The 23,845-nt window shown below is 36.8% G+C and overlaps 1 protein-coding gene across 4 annotated transcripts in view; it reads left to right on the top strand.

Moving 5' to 3' along the window:
• Positions 1-1,718: 1,718 nt before the first annotated feature.
• The window catches only part of LOC127852145 (ubiquitin carboxyl-terminal hydrolase 45-like), a 44,232-nt gene continuing 22,105 nt past the window's right edge, over positions 1,719-23,845 (top strand). Inside the window, exons 1-15 of one of the 4 annotated variants that reach the window (XM_052385971.1) lie at positions 1,719-1,805; positions 6,206-6,352; positions 6,956-7,041; positions 7,215-7,334; positions 7,795-7,898; positions 9,567-9,676; positions 10,257-10,372; positions 12,390-12,437; positions 13,575-13,721; positions 14,584-14,717; positions 18,787-18,874; positions 19,436-19,526; positions 20,474-20,562; positions 21,177-21,233; positions 22,262-22,414. In XM_052385971.1, the coding sequence (XP_052241931.1) occupies positions 6,238-6,352; positions 6,956-7,041; positions 7,215-7,334; positions 7,795-7,898; positions 9,567-9,676; positions 10,257-10,372; positions 12,390-12,437; positions 13,575-13,721; positions 14,584-14,717; positions 18,787-18,874; positions 19,436-19,526; positions 20,474-20,562; positions 21,177-21,233; positions 22,262-22,414 (1,458 nt within the window). In that variant the 5' untranslated portion in view covers positions 1,719-1,805; positions 6,206-6,237. Of the gene's footprint in view, positions 1,806-6,205; positions 6,353-6,955; positions 7,042-7,214; positions 7,335-7,794; positions 7,899-8,936; positions 9,366-9,566; positions 9,677-10,256; positions 10,373-12,389; positions 12,438-13,574; positions 13,722-14,583; positions 14,718-18,786; positions 18,875-19,435; positions 19,527-20,473; positions 20,563-21,176; positions 21,234-22,261; positions 22,415-23,845 lie in introns of those variants that run through there. The other 3 variants (XM_052385972.1, XM_052385973.1, XM_052385974.1) reach the window with 3 other exon arrangements.

Consider the following 23,845-nt stretch of genomic DNA (forward strand, 5'->3'; position numbering starts at 1 on the left):
ACATTTATTTCAGAAATTGGAATCAGACATGGAGAAATCCTTTCCTCCCTCTTCTTTGTTCCTACATGATATGCAAGCATCTTTGCATGCATCTGAACGGTTCTGTCAGTGTAGATCTGTAGAGTTAAAGGACCAAATAGACTTAAAATTGTGGCTTAAACGTCTTATTTTACGTTATGCTGATGACACTGTATTACTTTTAGATTGTCCAAATGACTTCCAGAATAGCTTAAACACTTTTCATGAATATTGCAACAACTCACACATGCTAAAGCTTCAACACCTATATTTTTCTTATACGGAGAGCTTGGCATTATCAATTACTATTCAAGCAAAATGATATCTATATGCTGTTTTGAGTAGAATTACGTTGTGCAGAATTATTGTCTAAAGCGCAACGCAAAAAGTATCCAAATGAATGCAAAATATCGATCTACACAAATTTGCTCACATCACGGTATAATAGCTTTAATGTTTTGTAATGTTCTGTAAGGTTCCAGACATACATCTTACATCTCAAGTCTACAACGTTTAACTTACTAGATGAGATATGTTTGTAGGGAAAAAATCAACATTGTAGTCAACGAGGCAAAGACTAAAATCCCTTCCAAGAAAACGAGTTCGAGCGAGTCCTCACAAACTTTGCAGACTATATACCAGAGACGCTAACGGCCAATGATTTAGGAGATGCGTTTGACAGATTGTGTTTGAAAGTGTGTTGTTGTTCATTTGTTTCTGAACTTGAAAAAAAAAATTAAAATATTTTAAAATAAAGACAACATGGATAATTGAAACAGCAATTAAATCGACAGTTGCATATTAAAATTACTTTTTTTTTTTTTGCGCCAATTGTTAAATACCAATTATTTTGACACATTTATAAATTCGCCATGTTTTTGTCCAAACTATCTCGAATGTTTTCGGAAATAATAATATTATTTCCCGTATTAAATGTTTTGGTGCACTTTCTTTATCATAGTGTATTTAAAAAGTGCTTAAAGTGATTAATAAGATAATTGTGTCCTACTGTACATGCACTAGCTTTAACTATTACTTCCCTTTTGAAAACTACCGACCCTTCCCATATCGGTGGCGAAAACATTTATTTGGATTTGAGGTTAATTTTCGACCATTCAATTGTCGTTGTAAGTCGTTGATACAACAGAGTAAAATACATAAAAAAATAATACAGGACATCAAAATTGGTTTCAGCAGGGGTAAACGCCGTTGAAAGACAAACGAAATTATGATCTAATTAAACCGGTTGAAAGGCATACCCTGAACACAGAATTAACAAAGAATTACTCACAAAACACATAACTGTTACTAAACTATGAACTCATACTAAGCATTTCAATACATCTCAAAATAACATTTAATACCATAAAATATAAAGTCAACTTGATTGCATTTTATGTATTCGACTGTTATTATTTCTCAAAGCAAATGAAGTATGACTTATATTGGCTCGACAATCAAACGTTGCTATTCGGAACTCAGTGTGCAATTTTTGATTAATTTTTAGTGACTTAAAAACACTTTTCAATTTCCGAATACGTATGACTGTAACACTTGTTCATATAACAGCAAACACGCAGTTTGTAGCTAAAGATCAGATGAGTTTCGAATTGTGTCGATTTTGAAAGTTGCCGTTTTTGCTTTGGGCTGTTTTAGTTAGTTCTCTCTTTTCGTTTTATGATTTACTTTTCGGTAAAATACGATCGTGTGACAAATAGTGAAGTACCCGGATACATGTAATTTTGCATGTTGGATTGTGAAACGAAAGGCAGATTATTTTATATTCGGTACGGTTTCTGTTTCTGTTGTTAAACTAAAGTCACGAAGAACTTTTATACGGATATTATAAACGGTTACACACAAATCACTTACTATTGCCACATCATGTCAATGTCGCATTTTTTGACACAGCAATTTAAAGATCCCCGTTTCACGAATTGCAACTAGGTTTCGAATATATTGTTACAGTTTGACAGACTTTCAGTATAATGATCGGTTATTGTAATGTAAAAAAAAACACTGTTAGCTCTCTCTGAATTTTTTTAAATAAAAAATCCCAGATGGATTGAATCAGGACTGACAGGAGGTCCCAAAGTCAACATCAGTTTTCAAGATGGAGTGAAATAGCGTGCAACATGGTATTCCAGTGATACTAAACACATAACAGGGGTGTCAATTTTCCGGATGATTCCGGAAATCCGGATTTGAGCCGTCCAGGGTTAATTTTGAGGTGAATGTAAATCCGATGAGTTTGTTTAAGGCGGGTGGGGGTAGGGACAAAATTCTTTTAGTGCGGGATCTAGCTGAAATAATTCGCGTTCAGAATAAATCTGAACGCTGAAACTCCGGTCTGTAAAAACCATAACGAAAAATAAATACAATACTATTATGTGAATTACAGTATTTACAAGTGTATATATCTAAAATCTACCGGTTGTTTGACAAATATGAACTAAGATCACAAAAATTACCTGTATTTCATTCGAAATCATAGACATTGAACAATTATTTTCTCAAAGGCAACCATTTTGGCATTGTTGTTGTTGTTCTTATTTCGTACCATAGCTATTTCGTACCTATTACTTTTGGGGTATTTCGTTACTGTCGATTCTAATATTTTGAGTTATAGTAGTTATAATTATTCTTTTTCTTCTTATGATTATTATTTCCAATTTCATTTCTTACTGTTTTGTGTATATTGCACACTTTTTTTGTTCGAACTCAGTTACAAACATAGTTGAATTTAACCTCCACCAAGGGAGATAACATAATCTTTACTAATACTATACAAGGATTGATATTGGATGAAACAAACTCGAAATATAGTTTATTAACAGGTAAATTTCGATATATTTTGCTCAATATATACTATCTAGGCAACGTTCTTTCATAAAAGTCACAAATATGTGTGTTTTAAAATTTAGGAGTGATGCGACCGAAATTCGTGTCGGAACTCTCGCTATTAAAAAGATAGAGTGGACTATTGACGCCAAGAGTCTGCCAAAGCAAAAATCATCAAAAGACTCTTAGGCGGCAATTTATATTGACTAGTGCGGGATCATTTCAGAACGAATATTGTTATAGCATCGTCGGCATTCCGGACATTTGCGCTTGGTACCGATTTTATTTATTGATTTCTGATTGGTAAGCGGCTTGCACTGACATGAGCAGTAACTGGCAAAGTAAAGCACTGCAATATCATATTTTAAAACAATATGTTCATCAAATTATATATTGACTGCGTATTTGCTAGGTTACTGGTGACTGGTTTTCATTTTCTGCAGTCAAACAATATGCATGTTTTATTTCATTTGGAAATGATGTATCGCGACATGTTTTCGGACAGTCGTTTTCGGATACGCTGGTTTGTCGATTTTAATTTAATTTCGAAGTTCTTAATATCATTTGTTTAGAATGACAAATACACCTGTGGTGTTACGGATGATTTGGTTTATAATATTTCGCATTGTACTCATCAGAAATTGCACCTAGAAAGACTATAAAAAAAGAACAATAAGCTAGGGCTCGGGGGGGGGGGGGGGGTGGGGGGCTGGGCCCTCTCTACCCTTTATCCTACGGCTTAATTTTCCGGATTTCAAATTTGGGACAATTGACACCCCTGACATAATCATTTGTGTCTACACACAACGTTTATATATTGGACAAATGATTGACTAGACTGTTACACTTTACATTACTGCATTTCAGCATTACTAGTTTACTTGACAGTGTCCATATCTGCCTATAATAGGCCTTCCTGTAATAGTCATCAATTGACTGTAGGAAGTACAAAGTAGAAGTACAACTAAATAACATAAATTTGATCTGTAGTCTCAACAAAAACAATTGATGGATGTTTTGTACTTCAACCGTTTCTGCCACTACATGTACCGTTTCTTGCCACTGATATCTGTGTTGGGAGGGATTGGATGTTTTTTCCCCACTGATACATAGTATAGTAGTATACATGCAGGTTTTTTTCTACCTAAAAAAGTGATGCAAATAGTTGTCGTTTTCCCCAACCATTTTTTTCCCCTTAAAATACAATTTCCACTCCCAGTGTTTTTTTTCACCATTTTGGGAATGGGGCCGGGTCCCTTTGGATTGGGAAAATGTGTGGCGTTTTGACTAAAATTGGGGAAACAGTATTGTTGTTGTTTTGCTCACAAATGCGTAAAAAATGAGCATACAAGTGTGTCCAGTATTATATTCACTAAGTGTGATCTTATATGGATGGGAGATGAACAAAAAATTGAGATCTAAAAAAAAAAATTTTTTTTTTTTTTTGAAACCTTCCATTGGGAATTTTTAGCTCCCGTTTGGGAAAAATATATACTTTTTTCTATTGGGAATGGGTCCGGTTACCGGACCCGATTTTGAATAAAAAAAACACTGACTCCCAATGTAGCAGGGTTCGGTATAAGAAGAACTTGAACTGCCTTGCTATAGGAGCTAGCTTTTATAGCGACGCGGTAGAGTGTCTGCCTGATTTGAAACCGTGAGGTCCCGGGTTCGATCCCCAGTATGGTCGGGGATTTTTCTAGCTGGGTTACATTGGCGCCAAACGTAAAAAACCCAACTTGTGTGTCAGACGTCCCACATATGTCATGGCACTTGGAAATTCCTTGAAGAATTTCACAATTGGATGGGGTATATGTAGCAGGGTTCGGTATAAGGAGAACTTATACTGCCTTGCTATAGGAGCTAGCTTTTATAGCGACGCGGTAGAGTGTCTGCCTGATTTGAAACCGGGAGGTCCCGGGTTTGATCCCCAGTATGGTCGGGGATTTTTCTAGCTTGGTTACACCAAGAATATCATTTTTCCTCAAAACATAATATTTTCCCTTCAAAGATTTTTGTTTCCTTTTGGTCAGTCGACACTTATCCAATTTGTATCATGTACAACGATCTCGCTCTCTCTCTTCTGTCCGACGAACACACAAAACTAGGAACCCCAGTGATTCTAAATATAGCAAATAAATTTTGTCATGGAAATTTTTTCTGCGCAACTAACTGTAATAATCACATGACTATTTGACTGGATTCCGGTGTTGCCCGAGTAGGGTATTTCGTCAATTAAGTACTGGAAACCCAGTCAAATTTTCATCCTGGTTATGTTAAAAAGGCAAGATGTAAATGTGAAAACAGAAAAAAATGTCTCACATTTGGCGTTCATACAAGAAAAAAATAAAAAATTCGGACTCAGAAAATACTAAACGCACTGACGCATTTTTAAAGAATAAATCGTCAAAAACTGTTGAAACCCAGGAGGATTCAGAGGTAATCTACATCAAACATTGTGAAAGTAGTCAATCTGATGGGTTATAAACATGCCTCTGTAGATGAGTTATAGACATGGATTATAACAGTTTTAATTTTTTCCTTAAATATGTCTCTTTCGCACTCTATTTTCCCCTTTAACCCAGCGTCCAGCGTCTTTCCCTTTTTCTAAAAAAAATCCTGACATGATATGAACATTGAATATCTTCATTTGAATAATGGATATTATGGATGTAATGTTACTGTATGCTTTGTAAATAAATAAATTCAAGTAAAAGTGAATTATTACAAAATTGTGTTTCTAGGAGTGTATGGGGTGTTCAGGGTTCTTTGTTACTTGGTAACAGCTTCTGGTGGAAGATGGGCACAACTGGTTGTCCCCTTACACTCAACATCTGTTTCCAGGATCTTAACCTAACCACATCCTGGAAACAGCTTCTGCTGGCGGGCAGAACAAAGTGATTTTTAGTAGATTTAGACTTCAAATTATGTTCTCCATCATTAATTCACATAAAATTACCAAGAATCTATAGATAGTTGCAGCATTTTTTTTTCTGCAGATTTATCAAGTAGGTCGCATGTTTGTTAACAAAAGCCAGGAAGCATAAACGGCACGCTTGGAGAATAGCCGATCCGTGAGAATACCGTGATTGAGTATATTACAAACACAAATTGATTAATTTTCAGGTTTAGGATCCATGACAGCCAAAGGTACTTGCGACAATTGATAGTTCTGTAGGCCATACCCCACCCACCTATGTATATAATATAAATAGTAAATATATTGGCAGGTGGGGTATAGAACTATTGATGCAAGTACTTATGGCTGACTTCCCAGTCCATGATCAGTGATTGAAATTAGGGATTCAATGGGCAATTCACACTGGATTTGTATTTGACATGTCAGGATTGGTTTCCGATGCATGAAGAGCCTGTTCCATGAGAGTGCTAGAGGGTGAGATCACAGTCTCCTACAGCATGGGCAAGAAAAACAAGCACAAGCTGCAGAAACACCGCGATAATGAGATCTCGGACTCTTCGGAGGATGTCAATGGTAACAACACAGGGCAAAGGCTTTCTCCTTATGAATAAGGCTGTTAATTTTTGGTAGCTTTGTATGCCAGGGCTTACTCTGCAGTTTGCTACAGATTGGCAATTTGGTTAAAGAAAATTCTATTCGGGCTGGCTACAACTTTTCCATCATACATACCCATAGAATAATTAAATTAAGCAGAACTTTGCCAAATGGAGTACAATTTTGCGAAAGAAAATTTCATCCAGGGAAGCCTTGGATGGATTATTAACACAATCCTTGACTTAAGTTCTAGACAAATTATCTATTATAATAAAGATGAAACTCTCTAGTTGAAGATCTGTTTTGCTGAGCTGGTAGAGCGCTGGGATACATTTGAGGATCGAAGGTTTGATCACCATTTGTGCAGCATAACTTTTGTGGACATTGGTCATGACCATTTTTTCAACTGCCAAGCTCTCCCTAACCCTGATTTAAGTTAGAATTTGATAGTTACAAACATAGATATTTTCATTTCGTACGGATAACCCTGGAAAAGTGTGTGTTGGTTAATTAACCCCCATGATATGACTGAAATAGTGTAAAAATGGCAAATCCCCAACTGTAACTAAACTACTCTTTCAGCTAAAGGATGTGCCCATGTTAGCAAAGCAATCAACTTTGGAGCCATGAAGAAGGGCCTTGCCAAGCAGACTCTCGGAGAATGTGCTGTAAGTTAAGAAACTTTATTCACCAGAATTTTCTATGTGTTTTAGCTCATGAAACTGTAATGCATATGCACTGTATCAGTACCTAAAATTGATCCCAGAAATTTTCAAGAAAATATCTTTTGAGTAAGCTTATGTTAGCAGGAGTTCTTACATAAACACAAATTTCACATTAGAGCTGTGCTAAGAAAGGAGAGTCCACGTCACTGATTGACCGTCTAGAGGGCGCCACCAGTGAGGACTTCTCGGAGCCTGGCGACGCCTCCCTATGGGTGTGTCTGCAGTGCGGACACCAGGTATGTTCTGTTTGTTTGTGTGTTTGTTGATACTGTATGACCCTTGGTCTTGGAAAACGGCAAAAATGGGGCTTAATTCACATGTGTAAAGTGTCGTCCCATAATAGCCTGTGAAGTATGCGCAGGCTAAATAGGGACAACACTTTCCTCCATTATGGTATTTTCGTTTAAAGGAAGTTGCTTCTTAACAAAAATCCATTATAGATGGAAGATGTTGTCCCTGATCAGTGCAGACTGAAAAGGCAAAGCTGGGAAGACACTATGCACTTTATGTTTTTTTTCTCACTATTTTTGAAATGTGGCCAGAGTGAGAAAAATCATGGCATTTTGACTGAAATTGGAAACAAGTGTTTGTTTTTGTTTTGCTAATCAATGCTTCAAAATTGAGAATAAAAGTGTTTTCTATATAATATTTACTAAGGGTCAGGTATTGGAAGCTTTTACTGTGCCTCCATTTCAGGGTTGCGGCAGACTGAGTCCAGAGAAGCACGCATTGAAGCACCATGAGACACCACGCTCCTCCCTGCATAACATTGTCATCAACACTTCCAACTGGCTTGTCTGGTATGTACAGGCCAACCTAATTTAGCGGACACCTAAGAACAGGGGTCTGTTTATTTCACCCTGAAAGCCATAGTTCTGTTGTCAACAGCAGTCACATGGCAGTTGTTTTGAGGTGCAAAAAGATAACACTTGAATCAATTTGCATTCTTGTCTCTAACATTTGAAGTCAAAGCGTCTTTATTGGAAACAAAGATTCTGATTGCAGTAAATTTGATATGAAAAATGGGCCCACTGTTAGATATAAAATAATTGAGTGTTGAGAAGGTTAAGAAAGTTTGTTTTCTTGGGGATATTAAGTACACTGTCAAAGTATGTAACACTTTTGAAGTAATAATGGCTAATTAAATTACCACAAATTAGTACCTTTGACTTACAACCTTGAGGTAGTAGTTGCATAACTTAATATGGATGAGAAAATAGCATTTTTGGATCATTCTTTAAATGAGCTTTCTAGCGTTCTCATTAATATTACATATAATCAGAATTATAAATCACATATTAACAATGAGATGAAAACGCAAGTTCTTCACATAAGAGCAGCCAGTAAAGTGTATGGAACTGTTTGAGAGTGTGGTTGAACGTTAGCATAGAATAACTCATTTAACCCTTTACCACATACGTATTTTGATGCATTTGTAGTGCCCTTAAAAAGTGCCATTTAATTAAATACGTCTTACTAAATTCAAGTTTTTAAGGCTTCATTTCCAACCCTTAGTTACTGATGAGCAGCAAACAGCATAAAACCTGAACATACTGCGAGTTACAGGCAGACTGTTCTGGTTTTATGCTGGTTGAAAAAGCCATTTTCACTTTGCTTCCTATGCCGGGCAAGGGTTAATGAGTACAATACTGATAATTTTGTACTGTTGTTTAATCAATTAGATCATGTTCTCAGTATGTAATTAGAAAGCTATGTTTATCTATCATGACTTCATTTCAACAATACAGCTTAATAATCAGATAAAAATCAGATAAGACTATCATGTTTCATCATGCATCTCAAACTCTGATATCATTTGTTAGTTGGTGATCTAATTTTCACTGCTTGAATGTCAGATAAGTTGTTCAGTGGCAGTTATTTAGTTACAGTGATTCATGATTGTGACACATTCACATAAAATAGTGAACTTGAAATTCTGTGATTTTAAGTGTTGTGGCTGTGTACTGTGTATTTCAGGCGTATGTCTGTGATATTAAATGTATAAGGATATTCAAGGTGCTTTGATCAGAATATCGCAGGTGTTAAGACTTTGCTTTTTAACACTATGCCACTGTGATATTTCACGGATTACAATAGAGTGATCTCTTGTGTTATAACAATTTTGGACTCTTGAAATTTCAGTTGATTTCATTACTTTTACAAAATCATAAGTCCACAAATTTATATGTCCACAACACTGTAATGTAAAACAAGGGGAAGTTTTATGCTGAAAAATATATAGGATTTTACAGTATGTTTGATTTCAGGTATTATGTCTTTGCGATATGAAAAAAAACAAACAATTGTAGCTGCCTGTATTGTATATATATAAATGTCAAAGTTTAAAATCGTCCCTTATTTTTACACAATGTTAAACAAGTGTTACCAAATACATTTTGTTGGATGACAATGTCTTCACAACTACGGAAATACTGTCTTTAAAAAAATTAAAAAAGGAACTATTTCAGGTGTTATGACTGTGACTGTGAGATCCCTGCCAGTAAGAGCAAGAAGGTGGCCGAGTGTCTGGAGTACCTACAGAAGCAGGTGGCCAGCCTGACTGGGGAATCAGCACAGGGTGAGTCAGTTACCATTTGAACCCTAGGGTCTGTCCAGCTGTAATTTCCGGGTCATGATTTGAACACTTTTAGATTTTCCCAGGGACGAAGCGTTTTGTAATTTTCTGACATCTTGCAAGTAAAATTTTGCCTTCTTTATTTTATTAATTTATTTGATATGATAAGTTTTTTTTCCCATCTCTATGAAGCAGCCTTGGCCCCTCACAAGTTGGAAAATGAGTTGGGAACTGTTCACAATTATGACAAAATGAATGAGTTGGGAACTGTTCACAATTATGAAAAAATGACCGTGAACTGTTCAAACTTGAGGACAAAATATAAGTCCAACTTTTTAAATTGTGGAAGCTTTAGTAAAAACATTTTTTATTTTTGAAAATTTGAGACGCAAAGTTCTTAAATTTGTGAAAAATGATCCTTTTGAGATTGTGACAATTTCCGTAGCAAACTTCTTTTAATTGTAAAAATTTTAGTCGCGGAGGGTTCTAAACTTTGTGCAAAACGACCATTTTCTAAAAAGGAAAAGAATCCCTTATTATTGAAATATGCTTTTGTAAGTTTGGGTTTGACATTTCAACACAGGTCGCGCAGGCTCTAGCAACAATCAGCCTGGTAACGGTGGTGTGCTGGACACCAACAAGTCCCGGGCCCTCATCACAGGTCGACCTCCCATGGGTGGAGGCTGCTCCAAGGTCAAGGTCAGTACTGAATTTGCAAAAAGGGTCACTCCAGATTAGCAGTCTGCACAGGCTAATCTAGTACAACATTTTCTTTTTTCGTTTATTTTTGTTAAAAGAAGTCTCTTCATTTTGAAAAGGGCTCTGTTTTGTTCAAAACCATTTCCACCAGGGGGTGGGGCTGTTTTCCTTATATAGCTTTTGTTAAACTTCGTTAACATTGTAGATGTCACATTTTTAATCAAATCTGCATAAAACTTGATCAGAATATTTGTTCTAATGAAATCTTTGCCAAGTTAGAAAATTGTTCCCGATTGTTTAAAAATATAGCTGCCAGGGCACTTTTTTTTCTAATATTGCTCTAGTAAAACCTTGTGAACACTTGTAGTCTTCATGACAATTGCTCAATTTTAATAATATCTCGGCCAACTTCTAAAATGGTTTATTTACAGTTACATTTCAAACATTGCTCAAAACAATAAAGTTCTGTTGGATCATGGATGAGCAACCAATGGCCATTGGCCCTTTTGTAGTCAAAAGAGTGTTTCATTTGTTACGGTACAAATTTGATTTAGAAACATTTGTTTAGGATGTGAAACCTTACTGTGTGATGAGATGGTTGTTATTTAGTTAAATGAATGTAATCAAATGAATGCAATTTTCCTAATTTCCTAAAGAAGTTATTACATTCAATCTACACTCTTACAAATAATCTTTTTAAATTACTCACACTATGGTTATTCAAATAAATATTGTACGTTGTACATACATTAAACAATTATTCAGCATTTTTTTAGATAGAAAGATAATATTTATACTGAGTCATATTTTCCACTGCCAGGGGTGTCAATTTTCCGGATTATTCTGGAAATCCAGATTTCAGCTGACCAGGGTCGATATTGAGATCAATGAAAATCCAATTAGGTAGATATTTTTTTAGGAGGTGGGGGGGGGGGGGTAAAATTCTTTGAAAGCGCGATCAATTGAGAACAAAATTAATATATTTGTTAAAGCTTTATCATCTTTGCGCTCGGTACCGATTTTGTACGGTATTTTATTTATTTATTTCTGTTTGACCAGCCGATGGCACGGACATGAACGATAACTTACAGAAAATTGTGGCTACTTTCAGAAATTCTTACAAGTCAACAAAACGTTGCACATGTCCACCATCATGAAATATTCTTAGTGATCGATTAGCTAAGTTAAGCAGTTCAATATCATATTGTAAAGCAATATTTTAACCAAATTATATATTGATTACGTATTTGCTAGGTTAATGGTTTTCATTTTTCGGTATTCAAACGATATGCACATTTTATTTCATGTAAAAAACATGTACATTTTTTGGATTGTCGTTTTGGGATACAGCATTTTTCGCCGATTTAATTTACTATTTATGTCAATTATAAACAAGCCTATAATGACGAATACACATGTGGTGATGCAGATGGTCTGATTAAAAATATTTCACATAGTGTTCACCAGAAATTGCAACTAGAAATACTATAACATAGTACAATTAGAGAGGGCTCGAGGGGGGAAGGGCCCATTGCTCTTTATCCAGTTGAGGACCTGCGTTGCCAGACCCAAGGCATAATTTCCGGATTTCAAATATGGGACAATTTACACATTTGACTGCTTCAATTAAAGATTTTAAATTTTCAGTGTTGTTATTTAACAAAGCAAAAATATTTTTAGACCTATCATAAATAAAACCTGCAGTTTGCAAACTTGTGTGACTGACTCTGATTCAGGCATTCATTTTGTGTCACAACTTCTTTAGTGGCTCTTTATCCCATAAAAAGTGAAAATGGCTTTTGCAACCAGCATAAAACCAGAACTGCCTGCGAGTAACTTGCAGTCTGTTCAGGTTTTATGCAGTTTGCTGCTTATCGGTAACTTAGGGTTTGAAATGAAGCCTTTAAAACATGAATTTAGTAAGAAAGGTATTTCATTTAATCTAACTTTCTAAGGGATTACAAATGCCTAACATGTAACAAACTACGTATCTAAGTGGTAAAATTTTTATTTTCAGGGACTGAGTAACCTGGGCAACACTTGCTTCTTCAATGCTGTTATGCAGGTATTAACCTTTTTTAACTTCACAGCAAAGAGATTTGAATGCATATCATCTCAGAAAGATTTCTGTGTAACATTTCATACTTCATAAAATCACTTTAAAACATTTGTACTTGATATATTTCTACAGCTGTGACAGTGAGTAGTGTAATTATTTCTTATGAAATCTTGTTTCTTAAGTGTTAATGCCATTCTTTATTTTGCAAGATAAAACCTAAACTAGGGTGATTTGTTGTGAAATTGCTGAACTCTTGTTTTAGGGAGGATGATTTCCACTCCTTGGCACATAAATACAAAATAATTCTTAGACCTTAGAGCAAAGAATGGTTTCAGACTTAAATAAATAAAACAATGTGAAACAAATTTTGCTGAAATCCAAGTACCGGTAAGAGTCAAGCCAATATGAGCCTCATTCTCGGAAAACTGGTCTTAATGCATGTGTGTAAAGTGTCATCCCAGAAACTGGTTTTAATGCATGTGCGTAAAGTGTCATCCCAGAAACTGGTCTTAATGCATGTGCGTAAGGTGTCATCTCAGAAACTGGTCTTAATGCATGTGCGTAAAGTGTCATCCCAGAAACTGGTCTTAATGCATGTGCGTAAAGTGTCATCCCAGAAACTGGTCTTAATGCATGTGCGTAAAGTGTCATCCCAGAAACTGGTCTTAATGCATGTGCGTAAAGTGTCATCCCAGAAACTGGTCTTAATGCATGTGCGTAAAGTGTCATCCCAGAAACTGGTCTTAATGCATGTGCGTAAAGTGTCATCCCAGAAACTGGTCTTAATGCATGTGCGTAAAGTGTCATCCCAGAAACTGGTCTTAATGCATGTGCGTAAAGTGTCATCCCAGAAACTGGTCTTAATGCATGTGCGTAAAGTGTCATCCCAGAAACTGGTCTTAATGCATGTGCGTAAGGTGTCATCTCGGAAAACTGGTCTTAATGCATGTGCGTAAGGTGTCATCTCGGAAAACTGGTCTTAATGCATGTGCGTAAAGTGTCATCCCAGATTAGCCTGGGCAGTCAGCATATGCATTAAGCCCAGTTTTCCCAGAATGAAACAAATATAAATATTAAAAGTAAAGGTAAGTGACAACAGGTTGAAATTCATGTGTAGATTATATTATAGCTGTGTTGTTGTAGAACCTGGTTCAGACCCACAGCCTGGAGTGGCTGCTCCATGAGCGCAGGAAGGGCACCTGCCAGGTCCTGACCGCCCACCTGGACACCTCACCTGACACCAGCGACGAGGAGGGGGAGAAACACGGCCAACATGCCTCCAAGGAACTGGTATGGGAGCTGTCATTGTTTAACCCATTTATGCCTAGTGGACTCTACCATCCTTCTAAATTGGATCAATTTATTTCCAAAATTAGGGATGTCTAGTATATTTATTTCTATGTTTAAAATATTTTTTACAGAAATACCTCTAAGCAAACAGCGTAGACCCAGATGAAATGCCGCATCATGTGGCGTCTCATCTGGGTCTACGCTGTTTGCCAAGGCCTTTTTTCTAAACGCTAGGCATAAATGGGTTAACCCTTTACCCACTCAGAAGTAACTCCGAGTAATTCGCAGAATGTTCAGGTTTTATGCTTTTTGCTGCTCATCGGTATTTTAGTATTGGAATTAAAGCCTTTTAAACCTTTACCACTCTCATACTCTTTTTGACAGGTTTTTGTCCCTTAGAATATCTAATTAAGTCAAAGACCTTTCTTACTAGATTCAAGTTTTAAAGGCTTAATTTCCAATCTGTAGATACTGATGAGCAGCAACAGCATACAACCTGCTCAGACTGCGAGTTACTCACAGGCTGTTCTTGTTTTATGCTGCTTGCATATAGCCATTTTCATGTTGCTTCTTAGTGTAAAAAGGTTAAGGCCACTTTGGGGCGGACATTTGGTCCCTTTCTGTGGTTTGAAAATAAAATATATTTCCCTATATTGATTATAGTGTAAAAAAGGAGGTCAAATTTGTTGATGACAGTAAAAGTACATGTATCATAGTTCGTTTCACTCATGGTCATAAATAAAATATTTACACTTAAAGCACACAAATTTCAGGGCGTTTTCTTACCAGTTTGGAAAAAATAATTGTATACCCTGAAATGGGGAATTTAAGTGTCAATTTACCTCTTTGTGTGTGTTCCCAGGGTGGTATAGAGATAACTCTGGGCGAGGCAGGGGCCCTCACCAACTCTCTGGTCGTGTTCCTGCAGGAGGTCAACTCCACCTCCAAGTCTGGCTGCATCAACCCCAGCGGGCTCTTCAGTCAGATATGCAAGAAGTAAGCTATGGTTTCAAATTAATTTGGGCCTGCTCTGTAAAAATGGGGTTTCTTGCATGTGCCAGGACTATAACAAACGTATTTGCGTTATTACGCAATTAAAATAACCAAAAACGTAATTCAATTCAAAATAAACTGTACAAAAACGCAAATACAAGTTTTATAAAAAGAATTCCGTTAAAAAAACTTGCATCACAAAACGCAATTCTTACGAACACCTAGCGTATTTTTATGCCCCCTTCGAAGAAGAGGGGGTATATTGTTTTGCACATGTCTGTCGGTCCGTCGGTCAGTCCGTCCGTCGGTCCGTCCACCAGATGGTTTCCACATGATAACTCAAGAACGCTTATGCCTTGGATCATGAAACTTCATAGGTACATTGATCATGACTGGCAGATGACCCCTATTGATTTTCAGGTCAATAGGTCAAAGGTCAAGGTCACAGTGACAAAAAACATATTCACACAATGGCTGCCACTACAACTGACAGCCCATATGGGGGGCATGCATGTTTTATTTAGACTTACTTTATTCAGTACAAAAATTTACCGGATAGTTTATATGCCGTCCTATGAAGAAAAAAAGACAGTCTTTTCAGAGGTTATCAATCTTTGGGGTATTATTGTAATTATTCGTACCGTCCGATTTCTACTTTCATTTTTTGAAATAATCAAAAAGGCCACTCGTGGACGTAAAATGAGAGTCGTTACACAAACAAACACTTTAGACAGGATTTACCCCAGAACATTGGGGAAACCGAAAGCTTCTGTGCTACTTTGCTGAAAGATCTGTTGCAAGATATGATCATTTTTCCCTAAAAGGAAGTTTGCCCGTTATTATCGGAGATTTTGAACAAGGTTGTTAAACTTAAAAAGCACTATATGGGGAGTGTCAGTAAATTTTTTATTATGCTCCCCGAAATAAAATTTCGGCGGAGCATATAGTTGCCAGTTTGTCCTTACTTCCTTACTTCCGTCACACTTTTGTTACAGTTTCTCATAGCACCTTCGATACTTAACCGATATCTTTCATATTTGGCATGTAGGTACCTTGCATGGACCTTTACCTTTTGATGAGGTTTGAGGTCACTGGGGTCAAGGTCACTGAGGCTAATAATAGATTCTTCTGTCACACTTTTGTAACAATTTCTCATAGCACCTTCAATACTTAACCGATCTCTTTCATATTTGGCATGTAGGTACCTTGCATGGACCTCTACCTTTTGATGAGGTTTGAGGTCACTGGGGTCAAGGTCACTGAGGCTAATAATAGATATTTCTATCACTCTTTTGTTACAGGTTCTCATAGCACCTTCAATACTTAACCGATCTCTTTAATATTTGGCATGTAGGTACCTTGCATGGACCTCTACCTTTTGATGAGGTTTGAGGTCACTGGGATCAAGGTCACTGAGGCTGATTATAGATTTTTCCGTCACTCTTTTGTTACAGTTTCTCATAGCACCTTCAATACTTAACCGATCTCTTTCATATTTGGCATGTAGGTACCTTGCATGGACCTCTACTTTTTGATGAGGTTTGAGGTCACTGGGGTCAAGGTCACTGAGGCTAATAATAGATTTTTCCGTCACTCTTTTGCTGCCGTTTCTCATAGCGCCTTCAATACTTAACCAATCGCTTTCATATTTGGCATGTAGGTACCTTGCATGGACCTCTACCTTTTGATGAGGTTTGAGGTCGCTGGGTCAAGGACACAGAGGCTAATAATATATATTTTTAGGTGTTTATTAACACATACATTGACAAAGCGCATCATCGGGGAGCATCCATCAGTTTCACTGATATTCTTGTTTTATTTGAATGGGGAAAAAAACACCTGTACAATTTAAGTACCAGACTTTGATCAGAAATTCAGTAATTGTTTGTTGTTATGTACAGGTACCTTTTTGAATTCGGTCAAATAAGGAAACCTTGTGAACACTGTAGAAGTCACATTTGATGCCCAATCTTCATGTTACTATGTCAAAATGTTTGTCTAAATGATATGTTGGTTGAGTTCATAAATGGTTCCGGTCTGTTGAAAAACATGGCCGCCAGGGGGCAGGGCAGAATTCCATATATGGCTATAGAGAAACCTTGTGAACACTCTAGAAGTCACAATTTTTGCCCAATCGTCATGAAACTTGGTCAAAACATTGGTTTCATTGATATCTCGGACGAGTTAGAAAATGGTCCAGATCGGTGAAAAAATATGGCCGCCAGGAGGCGGGGCAGTTTTCCGTATATGGCTTTATTTAAACCTTGTTAACACTCTAGAGGCCACATTTATTGTCCAATCTTCATGAAATTTGGTCAGAAGATTGGTCTGTATGATATCTTGGATAAGTTCGAAAATGGTTACGTTTGCTTGAAAAACATGGCTGCCAAGGGGCAGGGCATTTTTCCTTATATGGCTTTTGTAAAACCTTGTGAACACTCTAGAGGCCACATTTATTGTCCGATCTTCATGAAACTTGGTCAGAAGATTCATACCAATAATATCTTGGACAAGTTAAAAAATGGTTCTGGTTGGTGGAAAAACATGGCCACCAGGGGGTGGGGCATTTTTCCTTATATGGCTATAGTAAAACCTTGTTAACACTCTAGAGGCCACATTTATTTTCCGATCATCATGAAACTTGGTCAGAAGATTTGTCCTAATGATATCTTGGATGAGTTTGAAAATGGTTTCTGTTGCTTAAAAAACATGGCCACCAAGGGGCGGGGCATTTGTCCTAATATGGCTATATATTATGCTTTTGTAAAATCTTGTTAACACTCTAGAGGCCACATTTATTGTCCGATCATCATGAAACTTGGTCAGATGATTTGTCCCAATGATATCTTGGACGAGTTCGAAAATGGTTCCGGTTGATGGAAAAACATGGCCACCAGTGGGCCTGGCATTTTTCCTTATATGGACTTATGAATCTTCATGAAACTTTGTCAGTATATTTGTTTAAATGATATCTTGGATGTTTATGAAAATGGTTCTGGTCTGTTGAAAAACGTGTCTGCCAGGGTGTGCACTAGTCATGAAAGTTAGTAAGAACATTTTGTTCTAATGACATCTTGGGCTGCACAGAACAGGTCAGTTCCTTTGAATCTCAGGTGAGCGACTTTGGGCCTTTCAGGCCCTCTTGTTATTATGTTATATATGTCATTCCCTAAATAACCTAAATGAGTTTAAAAAACGGGGGGTGAAAACCTCAATGAATCTCAAAAGTAGGGGGTGACAATTTTTGCTAAAACTATTGAATTTACAAAAACCCTATTGTTGTCAAAAACAGGGGGTTGATTACCCAATATACCCCAAAAGTTATCTATAGCCCTAATGTGCATAAAGTGTTGTCATAGTTTAGTCCGCACAGGGAAGAAACTTTCTGATTGCATGATATTTTTTGTTTGTATCTCTGTAGCAAGAATCCAGTTTAGGTGTACATTGTCCTCTATGATTAGCCTGTGGAGACTTAGAGTTTACTTTACGCACATGCCACATGAACCCCCTTGTTCACAGAGCACAGCCCATTTGTATTATACACTTTACCACTATGACTAAGCAGCTTGGCTTATCTTACATAACATCTTTCTTATCTTCACATTTTGATCAACTTACAAATTTAATAGGTATTTATATCTAAATGAGGTGATATGTAGTTCAAACAAACCATAACTCTTACTCTCCTATGTCTATAGTTATTTTTGTTCGCAAATGTTTGTACTTAAAGGTAATCCAGATCATGTCTTGAAAACTAAAGAGATATTAGCTTGAATCTAACTAGATAGATCTCATATAGGGTATGTGCAGTGCAAAACCCTTAACCACTCAGAAACGCTCTTTGATGAATTTGAAGTCCTTTGGACTGAAAATCAACTTCTATTTAAGTCCTTTCTTAATATATTCAAGTTTGAAAGGCTTCCAACCCTTAAATACTGATGAGTAGCAAACAGCATAAAACCTGAACAGACTGCAAGTTACTCACAGGCTGTTCTGGTTTTATACTGTTTGCACATTGCCATTTTCAATTTGCCTCTGAGTGGGAAAGGTTTGAGACCCTGCTGTGTTTCAGGGCGTCTCGTTTCCGTGGCATGCAGCAGCAGGACAGTCAGGAACTGCTTAGATATCTCCTGGACAACATGAAGACAGAGGAGATCAAGGTAAGGTGTCATTGTGATTTGAGCCTTGCTCAGGAAAAACAGGGCTTGATGCATGTGTGTTAAATTTTGTCTCAGATTATTATGGGCAGTCCAATAGGCCGATCAGGGACAACACTTTTGGCCTATGTTGGATTTTGTTTAGAAGACTTCCTTGAAACAAAAAATTCCATAAAAACTGACAGTGGGGTCCCTCATCGTCAAGCCCAGATTTCCGACCCAGTGGATTTTTTAAACCCTTTTTTTAATGGACCGGTTCCCTTTGGATTGGGAAAATTGGCAGGTTTTGACTGAAATCTAGGATGACACTACACATGCATTAAGCCCAGTTTTTCCAGAGCACTGCTCAAATAATCAAGTCGGTTTACTGTATTGTATTATCACTAGTTGTTGATCTAAAAACAACTGCAACATTATCCATTAACATATTTGAGAAAGATCAGCTGGAAATGTTGCAGTATATGACTCACAGGCATGCACTGAGGTTTGTCACTGTTTTATAATGAACATGATTTAAAATTGACATTTTGTTCAAACATTTTTACAAGCAATATTTCCTTGCAGAGGGGACAAGCTGGAATTTTGAAACACTTCAAACTGTCTGAGCATACAAAGCCAAAGTGTGTGGATGAGGAAACAAAGTATAAAGTTAAAAGTAGGTGGAATAAATACACAAAGCAGCCATTTTATTGATATATAGTTAATTTGTTTATGATAAGAAACTTTATAAAACTTTTCCAATTATTGTGATATCTTTTTTAGACATGGTGTTATATACCCTAACTTGCACCCCTCCCCTCCATTGATTGATGACTTCTATTCTGTATAAGCTTCCGTGTAATGTTTAAATTGTGTCTTGTTTTGAGAAAACTGGGCTTAATGCTTGTGCGTAAAGTGCCGTCCCAGATTAGCCTGTGCAGTCCGCACAGGCTAATCAGGGACGACACTTCCCGCTTTTCTGGTATTTTTAGTTTGAAGGAAGTCCCTTCTTACCGAAAATCAATTTTAAGCGGAAAGTGTCGTCCCTGATTAGCCTGTGCGGACTGCACAGGCTAATCTGGGACAGCACTTTACGCACATGCATTATGCCCAGTTTTGACAGAACAAGACACAATTTCTGTCAAACAACTTCTATAACCCTTTCCCACTCAGAAGCAAAGTGACAATGGCTATGTGCAAACAGCATTAAACCAGAACAGCCTGTGAGTAACTCGAACTTAAAAACTTGAATCCAGTAAGAAAGTGCTTAAATTAAATATAACTTTCTAAGGGACTACACATGTGTAAACATACCTTTCTAAGTGTTTAAGGGTTAAGTGGGTGTTGCAGTCATTTGTCACAAACATGTCAGTTTTTAGATGACATGCTTTTCGCCTAGGCTACCCTGGTTGAATCCCTGTTCCCTGTCACCATACAAGACTCCCCCGCCAATAGAAGACCATATCAAAATTGAAAGTCTTTCAGTAAAAATTAAATAGCTTTACATTTCTGCTGTACATAAAAAATTCATAAAACATTTGTGAGTCTTGTTAGTAGACTAGATAGGAGTGCGTGGAAGGACCTCATAAACTGCGAAAATACACCCATTGCTGTTTGTTGCAGCTTATGGCCAGGAGGCCAAGCACACGTTTGTGGACTGCTTGTTTGGAGGTCAGCTGATCAGCACCGTGATATGTGAGGAGTGCAAATATGTAAGTGTTTATATCTCTACACTGGAGCCTCGCTCTGGCAAATCTGGGCTTAATGCGTGTGCATAAAGTGTCCTCCCAGATTAGCCTGTGCTGCCGGCACAGGATTATCAGGGACAACACTTTTCCCTTGTATTGTTTTTTTGTTGAAATCAAGTCTCAAAACAAAAATTGTTTATGGGCAGAAAGTGTTGTCCCTGATAAGTCTGTTTTGACTGCTGATCTGGGATGACACTTTATACCAATGCATTAAACCCATTTTCCTAAAGCTAGGCTCATTTGTAAATGATACAATATTATAGGTATGTTAATTGTTGCAATTTAACATTCTACAGAAATTTATTGTCAATTATAATTCAGATTGATTATATTTCATTATTAAACTATAGTATAAAAGTTAATGTTTGTTGTAAACAGTATTTTTCCCAAATTCACTTTACTATTTTTGTAAAAATCAACACATACGTTCAGTGGTATACTATTAACTTCCTACATGAGCTTTCTTTTGGGAAAACTGTGCTTAATGCATGTGCCTAAGGTATCATCCCTGATCAGCATGAAAGCCCAGTTTTCTCAGAACATGGTTCAAATGCTGCCTGCATACATGTTTGTTCCAGATCTCTCAGATACTGGAGCCATTCCTGGACCTATCGCTGCCTGTTATGGAGGAAAAGGTACATTGAAAACTCAAATAAGATTGACAGTTGTGCTAACATTATACATTTATAAAGTGGGTAAACGTTAATGCTTTTAAAAAACTTAAGAAGTAAAAAAAATACCTCTTAAAAACTTGATCTTAGGAATATTGTATAAAATTATACCAATATGTAATTGTTTAATAAGGGTGTCACGGTACTCCGTTGGACGGTATATCGTCATAGTCTCCCCTCGGTACGTTTCACGATACGCCTCAGAGTCTGTACGGTACAGCATTTTCCATGACTCATTTCAAGGGAAGTAACTTTAATTTGCCCCAAAAAATGGCGGAAGTTGAATTTAAATCACCTACAGCGAGCTTCTAATATTAAATATGGAAGCATTTTGTGTTATCAGTTAAAAAAAGTGGTAGGCGTTTATTTCGTATAAACATTTGCTTTATATCAAGACTTTAGTCGCTACAAATTTCCTAAGCAGGAGCTGTAATTTTGTGATTCAGCTGAGAATTTCGCAATTCTTTGAAACCATTAAACTAAAAAATGTGATGTGTCGCCTACGTCACGAAACAAGGTGCAATATTTGACTTTCTAATGGTTCTACGAATTGTGCTTGGAGTTTTTTACGGCACAAGCAAAGATAGCCAGCTTGACTAGTTGGTAAACACGTTTTATTTTTAACTTAAATAATCTATTGAAGTAAAGAAACATAAAGCAGTCCATATTTTTTAAACATATTCATAATTTCGTGTTCATATTTAATCAAAGTTTTAGATTTGTAAATAATAATAACTAATTGTCAATTCGTGTACTTTCATGACATTATATGGTATTTTGTATATTGTATGACACATATGTAGAGGATTTTAAGTATAATTGAAAAATGGTTTTAAATGGTATGTATGTTGTTACATCTGACGATACATATCGCGATACGCATTGTATCGTACACACTGTATTGCGATATGTATCGTATCGTAAGGTGATCGTAATCGTGACACCCTCATTGTTTAAAGAATAGTAATGTTTAATTTTATGTTCTATTCCAGCCCCAGAGACCCAACATGTCTCACAAGGGCGTCTCTAAGGAGTCTGACCCCGGCGACCTTGACCTTGTGAAGCCCCCTGTTGCCAAGGAAGATGTTGGGCCATCAAAACACATGAGCAAAAAAGCCAAGAAGAATAAGAAGAGGGATGCAAGGGTAGGGACGTTGACTGGTGATGAAAAATAAGTAGCAATAAAGCAATATTTAATCATTTTCTGTCACTATTTACTTTTAAATTGCAAATAGTAATTAGATGTTAAACAATCCTCATCCATTGGTATTTTATGATCAACGTGATCTTGTGTACCATACTTTTCCGTGTATAACACGCAATATACGGTGTTGTATTCTGGAAAAACAAACTTTGCCTCTATTATGGATATTTACAATAGCACAATTTTGGCGAGGTATAAAACCCGGAACTATCCGGAAATCTTTATGGTAAAACCCGGATCCGATATAAATGGTTATAACTTCATTATTATTCGTCCGATATTAATTATAATGGTACCGTTGTAAAGAAGATCCTCTACAGATTCTAACCATATCAAAATATTTTATGGCAGGGTCGTAGTCGGCCTGTAAATCGCGGACAAAGTCGGCCTGTTTTAACGTTTTTTTTTACACACGCAAATGCCGAAAAGAAAACCCGGATCCGATATAAATGGTTATAACTTCATTATTATTCGTCCGATATTAATTATAATGGTACCGTTGTAAAGAAGATCCTCTACAGATTCTAACCATATCAAAATATTTTATGGCAGGGTCGTAGTCGGCCTGTAAATCGCGGACAAAGTCGGCCTGTTTTAACGTTTTTTTTTACACACGCAAATGCCGAAAAGAAAACCCGGATCCGATATAAATGGTTATAACTTCATTATTATTCGTCCGATATTAATTATAATGGTACCGTTGTAAAGAAGATCCTCTACAGATTCTAACCATATCAAAATATTTTATGGCAGGGTCGTAGTCGGCCTGTAAATCGCGGACAAAGTCGGCCTGTTTTAACGGTTTTTTTTACACACGCAAATGCCGAAAAGAAAACCCGGATCCGATATAAATGGTTATAACTTCATTATTATTCGTCCGATATTAATTATAATGGTACCGTTGTAAAGAAGATCCTCTACAGATTCTAACCATATCAAAATATTGTATGGCAGGGTCGTAGTCGGCCTGTAAATCGCGGACAAAGTCGGCCTGTTTTAACGTTTTTTTTTACACACGCAAATGCCGAAAAGAAAACCCGGATCCGATATAAATGGTTATAACTTCATTATTATTCGTCCGATATTAATTATAATGGTACCGTTGTAAAGAAGATCCTCTACAGATTCTAACCATATCAAAATATTTTATGGCAGGGTCGTAGTCGGCCTGTAAATCGCGGACAAAGTCGGCCTGTTTTAACGTTTTTTTTTACACACGCAAATGCCGAAAAGAAAACCCGGATCCGATATAAATGGTTATAACTTCATTATTATTCGTCCGATATTAATTATAATGGTACCGTTGTAAAGAAGATCCTCTACAGATTCTAACCATATCAAAATATTTTATGGCAGGGTCGTAGTCGGCCTG

This window comes from Dreissena polymorpha, chromosome 12 (assembly GCF_020536995.1).
Source record: "Dreissena polymorpha isolate Duluth1 chromosome 12, UMN_Dpol_1.0, whole genome shotgun sequence".
Lineage (NCBI taxonomy): Eukaryota > Metazoa > Mollusca > Bivalvia > Myida > Dreissenidae > Dreissena > Dreissena polymorpha.